Below are 24,288 nucleotides of genomic sequence, written 5' to 3'. Positions count from 1 at the left end.
GTATCTAATGAGGCCCTCTTTACCAGTACAGTCAGATGGTTAGAACCCTAACAGAATTCCATTTGGAACACATTCTAGTTCCTTGGTTACCAAAGGTACACATACACAATTGTTATAGCTCCAGAAGTTACATATATTTATAGAGAGTGTCAAAGATTTTTTGAAAGTTATATACATGGTAAATTTGTAAATCATTGAAATAAATCACTTTCTTTCAGTAACACATTCCTGGATTATTTTCCTCACAAAATATTTTATTTTTCTTATTTATCAAACTTTCTCTATTCATTTGTTAAAATGTTACATGACCTACCAAAAGCTTTCAATCTAAAAGTCACCATGCTGACAAGGAAGCACCAGCTCTACTAATAGTTCTTTCAAGTAAGTAATCTGTTGCAGGTGTATCCTGATGCCTGTAATTCAAAAATCAAAGACACTTGTTTCTCACATCTACCAAAAGTTTTAAGGCTCAAATTTGAAAAAACCACTTCCTCTATGAAAGCCTTTCACCATGCTTTGATTATAATGTACTTCCTATGAATGCTCATAGCACAACCTATTTTGTTTCTAAAAGGCATATTTTCTATTCTATAATAAAGTTTATTGAGCACATTTCTAAGCCTCAAATTAGAGCACAAGCAAGTTGAATGTCCCAGTCCTGCTTCAGGCATCTTTATGAATTCCTCTATGGCTTAGCAGAACCTTGTACTTACGGGGTATTTAAAAAAATTCTTGTTGAATCAAGTGACAGAATATTAATCTTTCTGGAATTGTATGGTAAGGCAGATAAAAGGCATCAATTTCTTAAACACAGCCATCTGTTTGTAGCTATTAGTCACACCTGAGTATATTTGCCCTCTAGAGCCTTATTCAACTTCGGTAGATGATCATTCTGTGAACGGGTTTCCATGAAAGACTGTAGCTGTTCTTCTAGCTGCTTAACTTTTATCTAGAGAAAAAAACAGAAGAATAATTAAAGAAGCTTCATTAATAAAATATATGTGTATATACTCCAAAAGGAAAAAAAAGATGTCACAAGTTTTGCAAAAAATATTATACAGGAAATCCTTAAAACTTGTAAAAAGTAATCTTAAGGTTTTCTAATCATGTAAAGAATGCTATTCCAACTCAAACACATACCTATTTCAACAGCTAAAAGTAAGCTATATCCATTTACACATACAGGGATAATTCATTTGGCTTCTACTGCTTATGGAAACTCCAAATTAACATGACTCATGAATATAACAGTGATATTTTGTAGGTAATAAATTTCAATTTTAAAGGAATTGTGGTATATAGTATTCAAAAAAATTTTGAATATAGATAATTAGAATTGTCAAGATGCAAGAAGGAGACAGTCTTCTATTTTTACTGACAGAATTACAAAAGTTGAATATATGGAATTATACACTGAATTATATTTGAAAACTCATAAAAATGACTACTCACATCTTTGTCTTTACAGAAAATTATCATTTGGGGAGAGAAAAATCATTAATATTTACTCACAAAACTCCAAATTGTATGGTTTTCTACATTTTCCCTTTTACTCCCAACTCTCTCATACAAATTAAAAATTAACATTACTTGAGACTATACTTGAATCAAGAAAAATTTCATCTAAATTTTTTTATTTAAATCAATTTTTTCCTCTCTTGATATCTTCTTGTTTCCGACTTCTGGAGGGTAAATACCCTTTGGCTGCAGCTACTGGACATTTTCAAGAACTGTTAAAATTTAAGTGCCAATAAATTTTTTTGAAAGGCTGCACGGGGAACACATTCTGTCTCAGGAAATGTCTATTGTTTAATCAGCAGGATTGTCCTTTCTCTCATACTTGCCTATTTCTGTCGCTCTTTTCCACAGTGTACAGTATTAAAACATGTGCTGTGGCTCTACCCAAGCCATTAATAAAAATTAACCTTTTTTTTTTTCATTTAAAGTTCAGAATTAAAATGGCTGCCTCTAAAGGAAGGTACTGATGAAACAATTATTCTCATTTTAAACATAAGCAAACTGTTAACCTATAGAACCCAATGGAAAATGGACTGATTAACTCTGAAGACTTTCAGATGTGTCTCTCTTCAAGCTAAACAGAGTATCCTTATACCACAATATTTCTCAGATTACCTCAGCCTCCGAGGTACTCAACAGCATGCCCTAAAACCTGTCAGACAGCATGTTCTTATCTATAAAGCACTTTAATTTTTATATTGAGCTTCTTATGTGGCAGGATATCTAATTCAGAACATTCAAATGGGAAAGAACATAGAAGCAAATAAGTACTGCTGCCCCAGAGACCTGGTGTTTCTGTGTCCTTAATATCCAAGCAGAGTCTATAGCTGGCTTATCAGCCAGTCTCAGGAATCGCAGTGACTTAGCTCATGAGTTTTTAAAACTCCCCAGGTGAGTCTACTGTGTAGGTAGGGCTAAGAACCACTGCTTCTATTGGAGCTGGTTTAAAGGCTGGCCTAGCTATATCAGTGGCAAGCTTCCTGCTCTGTGGGTACTGCAGGGACAGAACCCCAAAGCAGCAAAAAAAGAGTATCATCCCATTCACTCAAGTCTATTCTATTGCCTCAGAGTACTGATTTCCAGGGTTATTTCTTTTTAGGAATCTTACAAAATTTCAACAAAAAAGAGAACACAGGCTCTCTATACAGTTTCTGTAAATGACCATGCATTGAATAGTTATAATAAAACGTCAGAGAATCACAGAGTGGACTTCGGCTTCAAAATTTTAGGTTTCAGCATTATATTATAGGTATGTGAATAGAGGTCACCTAAATTTTAATGCCGTAACAAACTTAGGGAAGTTCAAAGGCTTGTCCAAAGTCATCAAATGAGTAAATGACAGGCTAGGTGCACTCAAAATTGAGCAATATTTAGTTTCATAATTGATATTAAAAAGTTAAAACAATAAAAATCAGAAGATAAAATCTTATACCTGGAGTTTTCCCTTTTCATAGGTCAGTTTATTTTCACTCTCAGTAATTTTTCCCAAGACCTTTTCCACCTGTTGTTGAGCAACCTGATAAAGCAAACACAGATATCAGTACCTCTAGGCATAGAATGAAATAATCATTTTTGTTTTCAAACAAGTATTTATACCCTTACCATTTCTATAATAATGAAACCAGGATTCATATTTATTGGCTACTGCTGCCCCTTTGTCTTTCCCCAGATAGCCAATCATGGTGCTAATATGCAACATGTAGCGAGACAGCTAAGGAAAGTGTGTCTTAGGAGCCCCAGAGTTTGCTCTTCTTGGATCAGTTCTATGTTTGTTACACTAATTATTCCTTTGTAGTTGCTATACCACCCAGATGTAGGGTGGTTGTATCTGTGGTTACAGATACACAGTTTGAGGATTATATCGTTCTCGATGAAAAGGACAGCTACAAATAATCGTCACCACTCGGACAGTAGGAGGTGCTTCAGTTATCATTAGGAAAAGGCTGTTTAAAAAACATATCTGAAAACACAATAGGAACATTTATTGGGAACACAAAACACTGTTTGGATCAAACACTGAACACAGTGTGATCTGGGCCAAACATTACCGAAGGCTGTATATTTTGTGAAATTACATATTTTTGTCATTAAAACAGCCTTTGAGAATGACATTTTTCCAAGTCTTTTGCCTCAAACTTTGTCAGAAAAAATAAGTATAAAATGGTGTTTTCTTCTATTAAATTTTAGGTGTTGTTGGTACTTCAGGAACAATATTAGTGTTTGAATATGGAAAATTTTACCCTCCATAATCAATTTCAGTGTTATATTTTAATTACAGGAAATATTTTATTTGCCATATGTCAAAAGTATCTTCACAAATCAACTGTGTGGATAATACAGACACAAGCAAATGTGACTGAGAACACAAATTTTTCATCACTCAGGCTGACTAGCTGCAGTGAATCTGGAGTTTAAAATCTTGATAAAGATTGACATAAGTCACTATTTCTGGCTTACATTTGCTTAATTTGTGAATAATAGAACAGGGAGTCTTTTAAGCATTTCAAACCAAATAATTTAGCCTTCTGTTTTATGTTCAACTTTGGGCAAATGGATGAAGATGAAACCACATACGTAGGGATATTAATTTACATACAGGATAGTCTTCACCATCTCTGACAGTTAGAGCTATTTTTTCAAAAATACATTTTATTTGCTATGCAATTACAGTTGTCTCAATTTTTCCACCTTTGCTCCCCTCCACCTGCTACCCCCCATTCTGTCCAGCACACCTGCTCCACTTAGTTCATGCCCATAGGCCATGCATATAAGTTCTTTGGCTTCTCCATTTCCTATACTATTCTTAACATCCCTATCTATTTTGTTCCTACTGATTTGTATCTTTTTTTTTTTGGCTTACAGTGTGTGTGTGTATTTATATATTTATATATATATTTTTAAAGTACATTTTATTGGTTATGCTGTTACAGTTGTTCCAATTTTTTCCCTTTGCTCCCCTCCGCCCAGTACCCCCTTCCATCCAGCAGTCCCTCTCTCCTTAGTTCATGTCCATGGGTCGTACATGTAAGTTCTTTGGCTTTTCCATTTCCTTTACTATTCCTAACTTCCCCCTGTCTATTTTGTACCTACCAATTATGCTTTTTAATCCCTGCACCATTTCCCCTTTCTCCCCCTTCCCCCTCCCAGCTGATAACTCTCAAAATGATCTCCATGCCTATGATTCTGTTCCTATTCTGGTTGTTTGCTTAGTTTGTTTTTGTTTTTATTTTTTAGATTCTGTTGTTGATAGTTGTGAGTTTGTTGTCATTTTTAAAAAAATATTTACTTATTTGTTTGTTTATTTATCTTTTTATTTTTAGAGAGGGGAAAGGAGAAAGAGAGAGAGAGAAACATCACTGTGTGGTTGCCTCTCGCTCGCGCCCCCAACTGGGGACCAGACGTACAATCTAGTAATGTGCCCTGACTGGGAATCGAACCAGCGACACTTGGCTCGCAGGCCGATGCTCAATCCACTGAGCCACAGCAGCCAGGGCCGAGTTTGTTGTCATTTTAATGTTCATAGTTTTGATCTTCTATTTCTTAAGAAAGTCCCTTTGACATTTCATGTAATAATGGCTTGGTGATGATGAACTCTTTTAGCTTTACCTTGTCTGGGAAGCACTTTATCCGCCCTTCCATTCTAAATGATAGCTTTGCTGGATAGAGTAATCTACGTTGTACATCCTTGCTTTTCATCACTTTGAACACTTCTTGCCAGTCCCTTCTAGCCTGCAAAGTTTCTTTTGAAAAATCAGCTGGTAGTCTATGGGAGCTCCTTTGTAGGTAACTCTCTTCTTTTATCTTGGTGCTTTTAAGATTCTCTGTTTATCTTTAACATCTGTCATTTTAATTATGATGTGTCTTGGTGTTGTCCTCTTTGGGTCCAACTTGTTTGGGACTCTCTGTGCTTCCTGGATTTGCATGTCTATTCCCTCTGCCATATTAGGGAAGTTTACTTTCATTATTTCTTCAAATTAGTTTTCTATTCCTTGCTCCTTCTCTTCTTCTTCCTGCACCCCTATGATTCAAATGCTGGTATGTTTGAAGATGTTCCAGAGGCTCCTAAGGCCACTCTCATTTCTTTGGATTCTTTTTTCTATTTGCTGTTCTGATTGAATGTTATTTTCTTATGTTCCTAATCATTGATTTGATTCTCAGCTGCATCCACTCCACTGCTGATTTTTGTTTCACTTAGTGTAAATTTCATTTCTGCCTGGGGCTTTTTTATGCTGTTGAAGTACTCAATGAGTTCCTTGGGAATCCTAGTAACAAGTGTTTTCAACTCTGCATCTGATAGATTGTTTATCTCCATTTTGTTTAGTTCTTTTTCTGGAGTTTTGTTCTGTTCTTTCATTTGGGCCATATTCCGTGGTCTCCTCATTTTGGCAGCCTCTCTGTGCTTGTTTCTGTATTATTAGGTTGAGCTGCTCTGACTCCCTGTCTTAGTAGTGTGGCCCTATAGTAGAAAAGCTCACTGGCAAGTTGTATGGGGTGGAGCCTTAGGTAATCTCCAAGGTGGGGTATCCCGTGTTAGCGCTCTGTGGCTCAATATTGGGGAAGGCCCAGAGAGGGGACAATGCCACTGCCTGGCCTCTGGAATTTTGTCCTGGAGGAAAATGTCTCCTGGCATTCACCTTGACAGTAGTCACTTCACTTTCTCCCTATATGAACTGGGACCCTTCCAGATGTCATCCTGGTGCTGAAGCCCAGAGGGAGGGAGTGCCTAAGTCCTAAGTCCATTGCAGGACCTTTAAGAGGAGACTCCTGAGAATCCCCCAGTTTCATTTTCTGTCCCAACCCCCACTGGTTTTTGCAGACAGAAATTATGGCTAATTATCTTCCTGGTGCTGGAACCCTGGGCTAGGAGGCCTGGTGTGGGTCTGGGATCCCTTGCTCCTGAGGTATACCTCCTGATTTTTGTCCAACACTTGTGGGCATGGGACTGCCTGTTCCATGTCTCCACTCCTCCCCTTCCCGTCTGGATGAATGTAGCTTCTTTAATTCCTTGTTTGTCAGACTTCCATACAGCTTGATTTTCTGACAATTCTGGGTGATATTTGTTTTGTAGTCTGGTTGTAATTTTTGCTGTGGTTGTATGAGGAAGTGAGCCATGTTTACCTATGCCTCCTTCTTGACCAGAATTTATAGCTCTTCTTTAGCCATCACTTTGTAGTGCACTTTATTTCAAGTATTGTGAATCAAACATACTTATTTCCAAATAAAAGAAAAAAGCACATTCCAAACTAGATTACCGTATAATACCGTGTAACTCATGTTGTCCTCTGTTCAAAGTATTTTCATGTTAGCATATTTTTAAAAAGGGGCACACTAGTCTGGATTTTATTTTCACCTTGGTAGTTGCCTTGACTAGAAGAATTAGGACGTTTTAGACAGTCTAGACTTAATTTAAGAAAAAGTCTATAGAAAAGGCATAAAGAGTCATTAGCCTTTGTAAACCATCTACTATAAATTACACATATTCAATATAAAAATATATGCCGAATATTAGGTGTCAGTGGGTTATTAACTATTATAACCATCTAAGTATTTGTCTTATCAAAGCAACATTTATTTCATGTATAATATACATATTCATACATTGTTTCTTAAAGTTTTTTAAAAAAATCTCTATGTGTTGCTATCACCAAGGCAAAGGAAGTAATTTTTATAAAGCACTCAGACCAATAAAGTATGAGTTTCAAAATAACCTAAGGGAAATGTAGACTACTACAAAAACAGGAGACTAATAATGTATTATCATAAAATTAATCATCATTTTTCTGTCTGTGGAAGACATACAGTCCCCATTTCCTATTATAGTTTCTGTTTTGGAAATTCTGACATAAAATCATTGCATGAATGAAACATTATAGTTGAGATTATGTTTTGACCCAATCTTCGGTAGAAAGTAAATTAAGGGATGGCCAATAATGCTGTAAAAATAGCTAAGCCATTCTGTAAAACCTTAATTTAAAATTCAGTTACAAGTTCTATAAATTGATGTGTCCCAAAGTGCTGTAAAGTGTAGGGATAGTGAACACACACACCAAGAGCTAGATTTAACCTAAAATATGCCAGCTATAAGAAATACTAAACACTCAAAAATAACTTTTTACTTTCTTGGAATGTGGGAAGACTTTATGGAATAACTTAGATGATCTGGGTCTCTTTTAAAAGGTGTCGAGGAATTTTTAAAATAATGGCAAGTTTTTCTTCAATCAAATTCTTCTTTTTAGGCAGAGGCATAAAGAAGTTCTATTAATATTTTAAATACACTTTAAAAATAATATCTCTTTTTTTGCAACCAAAGAGAATGCTAATGCAGATACACAAAAACATCTGACATATGGTCACTTACTTAACTTTATGACAAAAATACATTTTTACCAGTTGCCAAAGGAAAATTTGTGTTAAGGCAATAACTTAAATTATTGTTTGCAGATTATCTGAAAAGGCCCTGTACTTAAGAGAATCAACAGAAGATTAGAAATTAGAGGAAGAGCACTTAAATGAGTGAATATCTCAGATTCTGAGTTTTGGAAGGCAGAACTGAGATTGACCTTTGCTTAAGTAATCTAGGCAATATACTATAAAGATTATTAAATATGCAGAGCAGAACAGAAATAGAAATCATCTGAAAAACAGTAACAAAATATGCAAATGGTAGAATATACATTATAACTCAAACACAGAGATATTACTCCTTGGAAAAGCAGGAAGCAAACAGAATATTTTAAGATATGAAAGGCAAGTTGCTAAGAAAAGCCATAAAATTATTTCTAAAATCATTTTTAAAATCTAGGTAAGCTGTAAAAGTTAGCTGGAGCTGTTAGAAAAATACTTAAAACAGTAGATATTGGCATCTTGATAAAGCTATTTTATAAGAACACTGTACGAAGGATTTTACTCAAAATATCTAACAACTAGTATGACAGGTCCAAGCAGATGGAACCAACTTTGACACCTGCCAGGTGGTACACTGACTCAATGTCCTCCTGGTTTTAAGATTTAATCCTTTAACTTCAAGTCATGAAACATTCTAGTTGTGTAGGGAACTATGTTTCTGTCTGGTGGTGCTAAATGAAATGTTTAGAACCCGAAAGGATAGTCATTTAACTTGAAATCAGTAATAGCAACCTTCCCCCATTGAAGCCACTTCTCACTGAGGCCCCCTGCATGATTGCCTGAGGTAATGGACTTCATTATACCCTCATTAAAGGCTGAAATGGCAAAAATCAACTTAAAATTAGGAAGTGTGAGGAAAAAATAAGAGAATAATATTTATGCAAAGATAATGTATGTGGTGGACACTTTACACACATTTAATCCTCCCAGTCTGGCAAGACAGACACGACTTTTTTGTGTTTTATGTGAACACCTATTATGTACCAGGCAATAGGCAAGGAAGTATAAAGATTAGTAACTACTGTTTTTGCATTAAAGGAAAGTGAAGGCAGGTACATAAACAGGTCAATTTCTAGTTGATGCAGCAATTATTCTGATATGAGTATGCAGTGTGCTGTAAGAACCCCAGTTAGGGAAGATCCCCTTGGCAATGGTAGCCATAGAGATTAAGAACCTGCCTGGGTCACACAGTAAATGGAGCCAAGGGTTGAAATCAGGACTGCCTGAGTTCCAATCTGGGATGCAGGGCGGGGCATACACAACACACATCATATTATCTCCAAAAATCAGTATGAGATTAAACTACAAGGTAGCTTTTATTGAGAATTTCAAGTGTTAAATCGTAAAGAACAAAAACACGCTGCCAGCACTGAATGGAAATAGGTTTAATGATATTGCTAAGATTAAAAAAGAAAATCCTGAACTCCTGACCTCATTTATCCAACTCCCACAGCCAACTGAAATGCCTCCCGGAAGGCTTGGTCAGAGAAGGTTCTACATATAGACATACAGAGACGCAAGCTGGAGTTGAGGTGTGGATTATCACTGGCAGACCTTATCGAGAAGTGTGGTCTGCAGGCAAGAATCAACCTTGATCAAGTCACTGGCAAGGTCTGTCAAAGTCAATAATAAGGTAAGGCCATGGCCTGCTCACTGGCAGTGGGGGCATGGAAAAATGAGGCAGACTGAGATGTGGTCTTTCAGATGGACCAAAAGGAAATGGGTGAATAAGCCCAGCTGACACCTGGTCAACAAGCAAAGGGCATGAATGACTCTTTAATCTCAGGACAGGGAGGACTGGTCTGAGATAGCACCAGGAATTGAGAGTTAATGCCTCTTGTCACTCCAACAGGAGCTAAAAGGCTTATCACCCTGGGTCAGTTTAAATACCAAGAATTCAATAAATGCTAGCTACTTGTTACACGCTTTACATCTATTAACCTACTTAGTCCTCAAACAACCCCCTAATAATAGTATTATTATCCCCATTTTGACATATTAAAAAACTGAGGCTCAGAGAGGTTAAGGGTCATAACCAAGATCATGCCAAAATTGAAACCTAGGCAGTCTGACTCTAAAGCCATGGAAGTGTAGAAGGATCTATACTTACTCTATAATTTTTCATAGTTGAAATAATGAGCAGCTTATAAAACTTCAAGAGATTCAACTCATAATAAGATGGACTCACATTAGAGATTTCATGGAATAACTAATTTTTTTCCAAGTATTCAAAAGCACATAGGAAACTTATTAGCTGCTTCTCAAATCAATCATCTCTTTAAATCTCCTTCATCACTTGGAGATGATGTTTTAAGAGCTCTACCATTTATTCGTAATGCATTGAACTTCTTAAATAGCGTTTAGAAATCAAACCAACTGCTGATTAACTAATGAAGGAAACGGTCAGGGAAAAATACAAGTTTCTTCCTCGTAATTTACACAAGAGTAGATATTTTAAAAATATTAGAAATATTAGTGCTTTTCAGCATTATAGATCATCTGTGTAGGCAGATGTTTATTAGGTGCCTTAAATTCTTGTTTTCTTAAGTCCTCTATTGTTTGAATGCTGTAGGGATTTATGCCACATTTAGCTGGAGTTATTGAGGACTTTTGATAATGATTAAAACACAAACAAATGAAGAAAACCCATCTCCTGACTTCTGATCTTTTTTAAAACTCATTAGTAATTAATTCATACTTTAGACTGACCTTTTTATACCCACCCCATGGAAGTCAGATGTGTCTTGCTGAAGTTCTAGGCAAGCCAACTGATCTGCCAGCTGCTTATTCTTCTGCTCCACAGCCTGCAGGTTGTGGGTGAACACATTTATGTCTACCTTTGAAAAATGAAAGGAGAAAAGAAATCTGTTTATTACCTATAAATAAATATCTATTTATACCAGATCCAAAAATATTAATTTATTTTTAAAATGACATTTATAACTATAAAATAGAAACTATCTTATGAACATGTTCTCCTGCCTTTATATTTGGGAATTTTCAATCTGATAGCTCTATGATGACTTTTAAATATTTTTTTCTTTTACATTTTTTTCAACTTTTCTACTTCTTTTCAGTAGAAGGGTTATTACAAATTACATAGTTCACACTTCATAGAAATGGAAGTCCTTTGGTACTTGGCATTTATTTAAATACATTAACTATCCAAACCCATTTAATTCTCAGGTACAAATCTAAAAAATATGTCCAATATTTGATATGCTGAAAGTTACAAAATATTGATGAAATAAAAACTAAATAAAATAGAGAAACAATTCATATTCACATATTAGAAGATTCAATATTGCTAAGCTGTTAATTCTCACTAATCCTAACCACAGCTGTGTGGGGCAATTTGCCAGCATCCACCCTTTGGCAGGGTCTGGGCTGTGGGACTAGAAAATATGCTTCATAAGAAATACTAAAGTGAGTTCTTCAGGCTGAAATAAAAGGGCACTAGATAATAACTGGAACCCACATGATAAAATAAGGAGTATCACTAAAAGTTATAACACAGGTACATGTAAAAAATATACCAAAAACATATTTTTTATTTGTAACTCATTTGGTTACCTGTAAATCAAAATTATATAGTAAAAGAAAGGACAAGGGAATTAAAATAGTGCACCAGAAATATCACTTACCAGAAAAGAAGGCAGTAATGGAGAAACAGAGGAACAAAAAGTATATAAGACATATTAAAAAAACAAATTGTAAAGAGGCAGATACAAATCCCACCTATCAGTAATTAAGCATTCCAACTAAAGCAGATATCATAGAATAAATTTTTGAAAAGATCCAACTATATGTGTTTATAAGAGATACATTTGGATCCAAAGACACAAATGAGTTGAAAGTGAAAGGATGGAAAAATATACAGTATGTAAACAGTAAAGTGAAAAGAGCTGGAGTGGCTGCACTAATATTAGACAAAATAGACATTAAGACAAAAATCTGTAAGATAAAGAAGGGCATTATATAATGAAAAAGGGTCAACCTATCAAGAAGGTAGAACATTTATAAATACACATGCATTGAACAAGAGAGCCCCAAAAGTACATGAAGCAAAAACTGGAAATATTGAAGAGAGAAACAATTCAACTATAATATCTGGAGATTTCACTATCCCATTTTCAATAATGGACAGAACAACTAGACAGAAGATCAGTGAGGAGGTGAATGACTTGAATGTCACAATAAAGCAATTACACTTAACAGACATCTATAGAACAGTCCTCTCAACAATAACAGAATACATATTTTTCTCAAGTGCTTATTCAGTGTTCTCCAGGATCTACCATATGTTAGGCCATAAAACACTCAAATTTGAAAGGACCAAAACTACACTAAATATGTTCTCCAACTACAATGAAATAAAATTAGAAAGCAATAAAAGAATAAAAATTTGGGAATTCACATATATGGGAAAGTTAATACACTTAAATAACCAATGGGCAAAAGAGGAAATTATGAGGAAAATTAAAGAATACTTTAAGATTAAAAAAAGAAAACGAAAACACAACATGACAGTGCAGCTAATGCAGAGCATAGAGGGAATTTTATAGCTGTAGGCACCTACATTAAAAATAATATCTCAATAACCCTAAGCTTCCATTTTCAGAAACCAAAAAAAAAAAGAGGAGCAAATTATGCCCAAAACAAGCAGAAGGACGTATATAAAAAATAGAGCAGATTAGAGAATAGAGAAAGAGAAAATCAATAAAACCAAGTGGTTCTTGAAAGATAAGCAAAACTGACAAACCTTTAGCTATACTAGCCAAGAAAAGAAATGAGAGGACATAAGTTATTTACATTAGGAATGAAAGAAGGGACATTACTACTGAAATTACAGAAATAAAGATAAAGGGCTACTATAACAATTGTATTCTAACAAATTAGATAACAAATGAAATAAATTCATAGAAACACGCAAATACTGAAACTGATTTTCTTAAAAAGTAGAAAATATGAATAGAAATATAATAAGAACAGAGACTTAATCAATAATAACAGTTAAAAACAAGACCAAACAAAAAATCTCCCACAAAGAAAAACCAGATGGCTTCACAGGTGAATTCTCCAAAACATTTAAAGAATTATCACCAATACCTCACAAACTCTTCCCAAAAACAGAAGGGGAGGGAAAACTTAGAAAATCATTTCAAGTGGTCAATATTAATATTACCTAGATGCCAAAACCAGACAAAGACATCACAAGAGAACAATGGAACAATATCCCTTATTTACCCAGATACAAAATCTTCTATAAAGTACCAGCAAGCTAAATCCAACAAAATGTAAAAAGGATTATGCACTTTAGCAAGAGAAATTTATCCCAGGAATTAAAGCTTGATTCAACTACGGTATACCATAGTAATGGAATAAAGGAAAAAATCAACAATTTTATTTCAATAGATTCAGAAAAAGCACTTGACAAAATTCAACACATTTTCATGATAGAAATTATCAACTGGGAATATAAGGTAATTTCCTTATCCTGATAAAGGTCATTTACAAAAAGCCCTCAGCTAACATCATACTTAATGGAGATAAACTGAAAGCTTTCCCCCTAAGACAAGAATGTCTGCTCTCACTGCTTCAATAGCCAAAGCAATTACACAAAAAATAACAGGCAGCAAAATTGGAAAGGAAGAACTAAACTGTTTGTAGATTATAAAATATTATATAGAGAAAATATATCAACTATTATATAAAGATTACAGTACTCCCCAAATTGATCTACAGATTCAATACAAATCCTATCAAAATTCTAGATGCCTTTCTTTTTGGGGGGTGGGTGGGGCAGAAATGGAAAAGCTAATCCCAAAATTCATATAGAAATGCAAGAATCCAGAATAGTTAAAACAATCTTGAAAAATAAGTTGGAGGACTCCTACATCTCAATTTCAAACTTAACACAAAGCTGCAGTAATCAAAACTGTATGATACTGGCATAAGGATAGTTATATAGATAAATGTAATAGAATTGACAGTCTAGAAATAAGCCCATATATCTCTGATTAATTGATTTTTGACTATTGATTAATTTTTTTCAATGGAAAGACTAGTCTGTTCAAAAAATAGTGCTGAGATAACCAGATATCCACATGCAAAATAATGAAATTGACCTCTACCTCACACCATATATAAAAGCAACTCAAAATGGACCTAAATATAATATGTAAAACTATAAAATTCTTAAAATGAAAAGCAGGTGTAAATCTTCATGACCTTGGCTTAGGCAAGTTTCTTGGATGTGATACCCAAACCTAAAGTACAAGCAACCAGAGGTCCAAGATGGTGGCAGAGTGGGTAGAAGATAAACTAACCTTTTCCCAGGACAAAACTAGAATTACAACTAAATTATGGAAAAATCATCTTGAATAACCGACTGAACACCAGCTGGAGAAAAGCCTTATAACTAAGGATATACTGATGAAACCACTTCACACAACAAGACTGTAGAGAGTGCGGAGGTATGATAGGGCTGGTTGGGCTCCCACGGGCATCACCTGACGTTCCAGAGGGATATTTCAGCAGCCAGGTTACCCTCGGAACTATGAGATCTAAACACCAACCTGGGCTCCCTGGCCTATGACACCAGAGATAGGAAAGGAACCCAGATAACATCAAGCTGTGAAAAGCACTGGGGTTTCTGTCTGCCAGGGAGAGATGGCTGGAGATACAGAGCCTCTTAAAGACCCAACACACAAAATTTTTATTGTCATTTAACCTGAACTCTGGCAGAGGGAATGCACAGTAGACTAGAGATGTAGGAGGAGAGTCTGGGGTTTGTGGCTCTGGAAAGAGAGCTGAAGGATCAACCACCATGATCCCTGTGCTGAGTCATTCCCATACTGCAGAGGCCATTTTTGTCAGGCAGAGCACAAGCGGCATTAACCTGAGGGGAAGCAACAGCCCCACCCACAAGACTTATCTGCCCCACCCTGTGGTGCTTAATCCAGGCTGCTGAGTATAGCTGGAGGCTAACAGCGAGGATGGATTTCTGGAAGCTGTGAGTCCTTAGCTGAATCTTCCCCAGGCCCAGTGCTGGTAAAAGCTAGTCTTTGTGTGCAGCCTGGTTCTTTCTGCACACAAACAGCCCAGCCAAGGAAGTCACAAGCTGAGCATCACTGATAGCTCCAGACTGGTTGCCAAGAGCCAGTTACAGGCAGTGTCTGACATAGGTCTGAAAGACTCTTTGCGGACCTACCTAATACACAGAAACAAATACAAAGAAGCAGCAAAAAATGGGAAGACAAAGTAACAGACCTCAAATGAAAGAATAAAAAAATTCTGCTAAAGAACAAAATGAAACAGAAGCAAGCAAATTGTCAGCTATAAAGTTTAGAGTAATGATTATAAGGATACTCAGTGGCATGAAAAAAGACATAGAAACCACAAAAAAGGACCAGTCAGAAATAAAGAATGCAATATCTGAACTAAATAATACACTGGAAGGAATAAACTGTAGGTTAGATGAATCACAGGATCAAATCAGCAATTTGGAAGACAAGCTAGGAAAAAAACACCTAAGCAGAGCAGCAAAAAGAAAAAAGAATTTAAAAAAATGAGTTTAAGAAACCTTTGGGAAAATATGAAATGTATCATCATCTGAAGCAATGGAATAGCAGAAGGAGAAGAGAGTGAGCAAGGGATCGAGAACCTATTTGATGAAATTATAACCAAAAATTTATCTAACCTGGTGAAGGAAAAAGACACACAAGACCAGGAAGTGCAGAGATTCCCACACAAGATGGACCCAAAGAAGCCCACACCAAGACACAACATAATTAAAATGGCAAAGCTTAAAGACAAGGAGAGAATCCTAAAAGCCATAAGAGAAAAGCTGGTAGTTACCTATAAGGGAGCTCCAATTAGACTGTTATCTGATTTCTCAACAGAACCATTTCAGGCCAAAAGGAATTGGCCTGAAAATTTCAAGGTGATGAAAGGCATGGACCTACAACCAAGACTACATTACCCAGCAAGACCGTCATTTAAAATAAAAGGAGATATAAAGAGCTTCCCAGACAAAAAGCTAAAGGAATTTGTTAATACCAAACCAGTACTGTAACAAATGTTAAAGGGGAAGAACAAAGAAGAAGAAGAAAGGAGGAGGAGGAGGAGGAGGAGAAGAAAGAAGAAGAGAAAGGAAAGAAAAGGAAGAAAAAGGAAGAAGAAAAAAGAAGAAGAAGAAGGGGGAGGGGATGAGGAGGAGGAGAAGGAGGGATAGGAGGGGAAGAAGAGAAAGGAAAAAAAAAAGAGGGAAACAACCTAACAATAAAATGGCACTAAATAAGTACCTATCAATAACCACTTTAAATACAAATGGCTTAAATTCTCCAACCAAAAGACATAGGGTAACTGAATGGATAAGAAAACAAGACCCATATATATATATGCTGTCTCCAAGAGACCCACCTCAGATTAAAACACACACAGACTAAATGTAAAGGGGTGGAAAAAAGATATTTCATATAAATGGGAAGGCAAAAAAGCTGGGGAAGCAATACTTATATCTGACAAAACAGACTTTAAAACCAAGGCTATAGCAAGAGACCAAGAAGGACACTGCATAATGCTAAAGGGAACGATCCAACAAGAGGATATAACCCTAGTAAATAATTATGCACCCAATATAGGAGCAACTAAATATGAAAAGCAAATCTAGATGGACACGAAGGGAGAGATTGACTTCAATGGATAGATCTTCCAGACAAAAGATCAACAAGGAGACAGCAACATTAAACAAGACACTAGATCAAATGGATTTAATTAATATCTTCAGAGCATCTCACCCCAAAGCAGCAGAATATACATACTTTTCAAGTGCACATGGAACACTCTAGGATAGACCACATGTTAGAACACAAAACTAGTCACAATAAATTTAAGAAGACTGAAATCATATCACGCATCTTCTCTGACCACAATGCTATCAAACTGGAAGTCAATCACAAGAACACTGAAAAATACACAAAGACATGGAAACTAAATACCATGTTATTAAACAATGAATGGGTCAACAATGAGATCAAGGAAGAAATCAAGATACCTTGAAACAAATGAAAATGAGAACAATACGACCCAAAATATGTGGGACACAGGGAAAGCAATCCTAAGGGAAATTAACAGCATTACAGGCCTATCTCAAAAAACAAGAAAAAGCATAAATAAACAATCTAATTTTTACACTTGAAGAAACTTGAACAAGAACAACAAACAAAGCCCAAAGTGAGCAGAAGGAAGAAAATAATAAAGATCTAAGCAGGAATAAATGAAATAGTCTAAAATAATGACACACAAGATCAATGAATCCAAGAGCTAGTTCTCTGAAAAGATAAACAAAAATGACAAACTTTTAACCAGACTCATAAAGAAAAGAAGAGAGAAGACCCAAATAAATAAAACCAGAAACAAAAACAAAAGAAAAATAACAAATGACTCCAAAGAAATACAAATTATTGTAAGAAAATATTATGAACAAATATATGCCAACAAATTGGACAGCCTGGATGAAATGGATATATTCCTACAAATAAACCAGCCTGGCTGGTTTAGCTCAGTGGATTGAGCGTCGGCCTGCGAGCTAAGTGTCGCTGGTTCGATCTTCCAGTCAGGGTACATCAGAGAAGGAAAACTCTGACTCCAAAAAACCTCCGCTGCCTTGCGGCATACCTCTTCAGGGGAAAGGCTAAGGGAGTAAACCCCGACAGAAAATCCGGAGCCGGAGTCCCTAAGGCGGTTTGACGTTGTAGTCAACACCGGCAACTCCTGCGGCGCACCTGAAGCCAAGCTGTATTGACTCCGTCTTTCCCTTGGACCCTTCAGCTGCGAAGAGAGGGGGGGTCTGCTGCATGGGCAACAGCAGACCCTCCATATTACCCTGCCCAGGCTCTGTAGCTTCAGCGTCATCGCAAGATGTCGATTCAACACGGGAGGAGACAGATACCGTGTCACTCCCGAGTCGGACTGCACAGCCATTCTCGGCGGTGCAGATGGACTCTTAAGAAGCTACACCATCGTCTCTCGAGACGGACGGCTGCCGACGACGACACAATCTTCCAAAACTAACTCAGAGGAATCAGAGCATCTGAATAGTCAGATTACACCGAGTGAAATTGACGCAGTAATCGAAAAACTCCCAACAAACAAAGCCCTGGACTGGCTGGCTTCACAGGTGAATTTTACCAAACATTCTGGGAATTAACACCTCTCTTTCTCAAGCTATTTCAAAAAACCCAAGAGGAGGGAAGACTCACAAGCTCATTTTATGAGGCCAGCTTTATCCTAAGCCCCTCAAAGAATGAAAATTATAGGCCAATATCCCTGATTAACATAGACGCTAAAATCCTCAACAAAATATTAGCAAATTGAATATAACAATACATCAAAAAGATCATACACCAAGATCAAGTGGGAATGCAAAGTTGGTACAACATTCGCAAATCAATAAATGTGATTCACCACATACACAAAGTGAATGATAAAAACCACATGATCATATCAATAGATGCAGAAAAAGCATCTGATAAAATCTAGCACCCATTTATGATAAAAACTTTCAGCAAAGTGGGAATAGAGGGAAGATGCCCAAACATAATAAAGGCCATATATGACAAACCCCCTACCGGCATCATACTCAATGGGCAAAAACTACAAGTGTTCCCCTTAAGATCGGGAACAAGACAGGGATGTCTGCTTTCACCTCTCTTTTCAACATAGTTCTGGAAGTCCTAGTCACAGCAATGGGGCAAGAGGAAGAAATAAAAGGCATCCGAACTGGAAAGAAGTAAAACTGTCTTTATTTTCAAATGACATGATACTGTACAGAGAGAACCCCAAAGATTCCACCAAGAAACTACTAGAACTGATCAATGAATTCAGCAAAGTAGCAGGATACAAAATTAATATCCAGAAATCAGGTGCATTTTTATATGCCAATAATGAACTATCAGAAAGGGAAATTAAGAAACTAATCCCATTCACAACTGCTTCAAAATGAATAAAATAACTAGGAATAAATTTAATCAAGGATGTAAAATCCCTGTACTCAGGAAATAAAGACACTGAAGAAAGAATTTGAGGAAGATACAAAAAAGTGGAAGCACATACTGTGTTCATGGATAGGAGGAATTAACATAACTAAAATTTCCATGCTAAAAAGGAAAAAGGACTCATTGACATGGACAACAGTGTGGTGATTACTGGAAGGAGGTGGCTACAAGGGACTAAATGGTAATGGAAAAAAACAAAAAAGATTAAATTTAAAAAGCATCCATGTGACCCAAAGCAATCTATAGATTCAACATAATTCCTATTAAGATTCCAATGACGCATTTCACAAAACTAGAACGAATATTTGAAAACTTTATATGGAACCACAAAAGGCCCCACGTAGCTACAGAAATCCTGAGAAAGAAGAACAGAGTTGGAGGAACCATGCTACCTAATATGAAACTATACTATAAGGCCATAGTAATCAAAACAGCATGGTACTGCCATAAAAACAGACACATAGATCAATGGAACAGAAGAGAGAACCCAGAAATAAATCGACACCTTTATTGTCAATTAATATTCAACAGAGGAAGTAAGCACATACAACAGGCTAAAGATAGTTTATTCAATAAATAGTGTTGGGAAAATTGGACAGATACATGCAGAAAAATGAAACTAGACCACCCCTCTTACACAATGGGATACTACTTGGCCATAAAAAAAGAAGAAAGTTTTACCCTTTGTGACAGTATGGATAGACCTGGAGAACATTATGCTAAGTGAAAGAAGCCAGTCAGAGAAAGACAAATACCATATGATTTCACTCATATGTAAAACCTAACGAACAACCTGAACTAACAAGCAAAACAGAGACAGACTTATAGATAGAGAGCAGGATGACAGCCAACGGGGTTGGGAGTGTGGGGGTAGGGGGTGGAGGAATTGAGCAAAAGGAAAAAGGACTCATGGACATGTGCAACGCTGTGGTGTTTGCAACAGGGGGAGAGGGTATTAGGGGACCAAATGGTAATGGAAAAAAATACAATAAAGAATTTTAAAAATAGATAAAAAAGTACAATCAACCAAAGGGAAAAAATAAACTAAACTTCATAAAAACCTAAAACTTTAAAAAGACAGTCCACAGAATGAGAGAAAAATATTCACAAATCACATCTGATAAGAGTCTACTACCCTGAATATAAAAGGATGACCCCCCAAAACTAGAATTTATAGAAAGTGTGTATTTATTCTTACACATTTAAACTTCAGTCACCTTCAAAGTACTCTTCATTTGATGCAGTACACCTATTGAGATTTTTTTTCACCACTCAACCAGTTTTTGAACTCATTGATTTTGATGCCTTTTTAGTGCTTCTACTATTTTTTTGTTTCACCTCTTCCACATCAGCAAAATGTTTCCCTTTGAAGCCTTTTTTCATTCAGGGAAACGACAAAAAGTCTCTCAGGGCAAGATCAGGTGAATAGGGAGGGTGGACATGGGAGTCATGCTGTTTTGGGTTAAAAACTGCTAAACACTCAGCGCAGTGTGGGCAAGGGCGCTCGTAAATCACCCATCATGAAATGGCCAAACACCACTGAAAGAGTCTTCAAAAAAATTCACTAATGCCAAACAGAGTCTCTCACAACACCAGCTGGTACGCTGATACAGATGGGTTCTTAGAACACTCGGCTAGCAGGGGAAGTCTGTACTACAAGGGGCCGGCCCTCCAGAAAATAATTCTGTTTTTTTGCAGTGGGTTGGGGGTCGGGGTTCCCTCCTCGTATAAAAAACTCTTACAACTTAACAATTAAAAGACAAAAAAGAAACCCAGTTTAAAAATAGGCAAAGGATCTGAATAGACATTTATACAAAGAAGATATACAAATGGCCAATAAGCACATTAAATAAATGATAAACATTACTAACATTAGGGAAATGCAAATCAAAACCACAATGAGATACCACTTTTGCACCCACTAGGACAGCTATAATCAAAAAACAAACAAACAAAAAATAACAGCCCTGGCCAATGTGGCTCAGTTGGTCGGAGCACCATCCCATAAACTGAAAGATCACAAATTCTATTCCTGGTCAGGCACATGCCTGGGTTGCAGGTTCAGTCCCCAGTCAGTGTGTATACAGAGGCAACTGATTGCTGTTTTTGTCTTACATTGATGTTTCTCTTCCTCTCTCTCTTTCCCTCCCCCTCTCTCTCTAAAAAATAAAAAAATAAAAAACAGGTACTGATGAGGATATGGAGAAAAAATCCTTGTACAGGAAACAACCCAAATGTCCTTCATTTGGCATATGGGGGAAAAAAACTGTGATACATTCATATATTGGAACACAAACTATAATATAACAAAACAATATGGATGAAAGTCAGATACTTTTATGCTAAATAAAAGAAGCCAGACTTAAAATGTACCACATTACACGATTCCATTTATATGATATTCTGGAAGAGATAACTATAGGGACAGAAAAGCAGATTAGCGGCTGCCAGGGGATGCTGCCAGATGGAGGAAGAGGCCGATTACAAAAGCGCACAAGGGAACTTTCTGGGAGGACAAAAATGCTGTTTTGATTATGGTGGTAGTACATGCTTGCATGCATTTGTCAAAACTCAATCCAGTCAAACACAACAAAGGGTAATTTTCACTGTATGTAAATTTTAACTCAATAAACCTGACTTCAAAGAAGCATAGCTTTACAAAGAATATACATATTAAAAATATCAATGTAGGCCAAAAAATAGGACTCTATAAGCATTACCACTGGCCTAACACTACCCTGCTAATGCGCAAGTATCTTCCAGTTCCATCATCTTACACTTAGTCTACATTAAGACCACAGAAACCAGACAAGCAGAATAGTATCATTTAAAAATCACAGATATACAGCATTTGCCTTAGCCATGTAACATTCGCTAACATTTTTAAGAAAAAGGATTAATAAATTTAATAGTAGCCAACAATTTTCCAATTTTCAAAAAGCATATTTGAGACCAAATTGACACCAGCAAAGTCCTTACCACAAGAAGTTAGTTTCATTCAATGATTTTTACAGTGGGCTATTCTCAATTTACTCAATATTTGTGACGAAGCCACAGGGTGCACCTGCCAGCTTGGTGAATGGTATTTGAGGTAGGCTAAGAATTTAGCTTTTCTCTTGTGTCCAATTCTTATATTAAAATTTCACGTATATATAGTAACACAAATGCTAACTATTTAGTTCAGCCAGAAGCCAAGGAACAGTCATGCTTGATGTCTATATTGACATCTGTTGCTGGACTTATTTAATGTATTGCCTGGGTAGGCTAATTTTCTTTGATGCTCTAGATATAGTCTCTAGATAACAGTGATACATAATCTTAACTCTCTTCCAATTTTGAAATGTAAACAGCAATGTTTTAAAGATTGTTTTTTGTTTTACTTTAATAAGAATTGTATTTGTTTCTCTGTCTATTCTGATCTTTTTAGAACCCAGAAAAGGGTACCTCACAGATAAAGTGGCAGGTGCTAATAGGTACTAAGGAAGCCTATATTAGTTAAAAAAACAAACGAACAACAACAACCAAAAAGAACCAGCATTGTCAGCAACATCCTTTTGCCTCCCACAAGCCCATTAGCTGCTCTCAGGGGATTCCTGGCTAACTGCTCAGTGAACAGAAGGGCCAGAGGCAGTGATGACTCACTAGCAAACACCAGATGCTCAAAGCAAGCAGTTCCCATAAGCAGGCTTCTGCAGCAGTGACTGCAGTGCTCTGAGCTGCATCCAGCTTCGTGCGGTCTCTGTCCCCCCACACCTTGGTGTCAACAAAACAACCCATCTTGTCATTAAGATAAGCTGGTACAGAAGAAAATAAAATATAGTGAAATAAAATGTGGAATACCTTGTTTTTAGCTAATTCCTCTTCCAAATTGCATTTTTCTTGTGCTATTTCTTTTTCTGTTTTATCAACCTGCCCGAGAGGGAAAAAAAAAAAAAGAAATGGGTCAATGTTAAAGCAGCTGACAGGCTATCTACTATAGCAGACACACCCTGCATGTCAATTAATACCTACACTGCAGAGATAGCACATCCTCTCAGAAAAGGGGCCACTCAGGGAGTCTCTGAAGCAGAGCAGACTTCACAAATAGCCCTGAAATTACAAAGACACGTCTGCATGTCAGACTCTGCTAGTTTCTTCCTAACGAGGAAGACAGGGCTGTTCCTCCTGAACCTACATTATTTCACCCCCTTAGGGGAAATCAATAAAATCTGGCCCCTAAACTAAAATGAGGCTGTGTGTGAACTATTAGCTAATATTCACTAATGCTGTATAAGGGTATATATTGTTTGGTGCAGACTACTTTACGTGCTGAAAGACATAAATTAGCCACCTAAACATTTCTTTAAGGGGCAACTGACAAATTGCGTCTGGGTTGTATTTCTTGTCTTTTGCACTTAAAATACAATTTTAAAACAAGATGACCACCACAAGGAGAAGCTAACATAAATCTGCCTCTGCCTACCGCTCTCTGAAGGTTTTCTTTCTCTTCTAGCAGAGATGTCTTCTCTTGCAATGATTCTTCCAATTCATCTCGCAACCTTGCAATAGTTGATTCTAGCAGCTCTTTTTGCAGAGCTGTCCTCTTCTCAGTATCCTGTGCTTTCCGGGTACACTGGTTATGCTCCAGGATTAAATGTTCCCTACAGGAAGAGGTCAAGCAGATATGAAAGCTAAATGAGATTCCTCTAACAGAAAGACTAAATGTTCTTATTGAATATATCTCTTGCCTCAGCGCAATTATCACAATGTTCTAACAAAACTAGTTCCTTAAGGGCAGTGTTTTTGTGGCTGGTCCAGCAAATGCAGAATTAAATGTTTTCATTAGAGGTAAGAAATACAAATGCAAGAACAAAAGATGCAAAAGACATTGCCTGCAATTTACTTACAGATGTGTCTGGAGTTGAGTTTTCTCATTCTGGATATTCTGTAGCTGATCTGTGATACTGGAATGGGCTACATCCAGCAGTAAGTTTTGTTCTTGAAATGTCTGCGTCATCTTTTTCTGCTCTACCTGAGCATTAGAAGTAATAGTAAATGCTGAGATGCCAGAAAGTCATTTGATAGTTTCATTCATAGATGATCAAAGATACTGAATTAGCTTAAAAAGACAAACTTTATTATATATATGTGTGCATGTGTATATATAACATCTTTTTAAAAAATTTTATTTTAATGCCTTCTTTGTCCCCACTCTGACTTCACCACAATGCTATCATTTTGTAGTTCTACTTGCCAAAAATCAAGATTCATTATTTGCCCAGCTTGCTGTAAACTTCATAAAACTCCTAAAGTGAGCATATTTTTA

The 24,288-nt window shown here is 36.4% G+C and overlaps 1 protein-coding gene across 1 annotated transcript; it reads right to left on the bottom strand.

Annotated features, from left to right (window-relative positions):
* Positions 1-834: 834 nt before the first annotated feature.
* On the bottom strand, positions 835-23,979 carry LOC150022433 (coiled-coil domain-containing protein 150-like). Its single transcript, XM_090287929.1, has 6 exons — positions 23,870-23,979; positions 23,446-23,623; positions 22,824-22,892; positions 10,647-10,760; positions 2,951-3,034; positions 835-949 (listed from the first exon to the last, which is right to left on the bottom strand). The coding sequence occupies exons 1-6, from the start codon at positions 23,977-23,979 to the stop codon at positions 836-838; spliced, it is 669 nt and encodes a 222-aa protein (XP_090144055.1). The 3' UTR covers position 835.
* Positions 23,980-24,288: the final 309 nt, after the last annotated feature.

This window comes from Furipterus horrens, unplaced genomic scaffold, assembly GCF_987537825.1.
Source record: "Furipterus horrens unplaced genomic scaffold, mFurHor1.1.pri manual_scaffold_1, whole genome shotgun sequence".
Taxonomy (NCBI): Eukaryota; Metazoa; Chordata; class Mammalia; order Chiroptera; family Furipteridae; genus Furipterus; species Furipterus horrens.
Note: the sequence above shows the minus strand (reverse complement) of the source record. Positions and strands in the feature narration are given on the sequence as shown.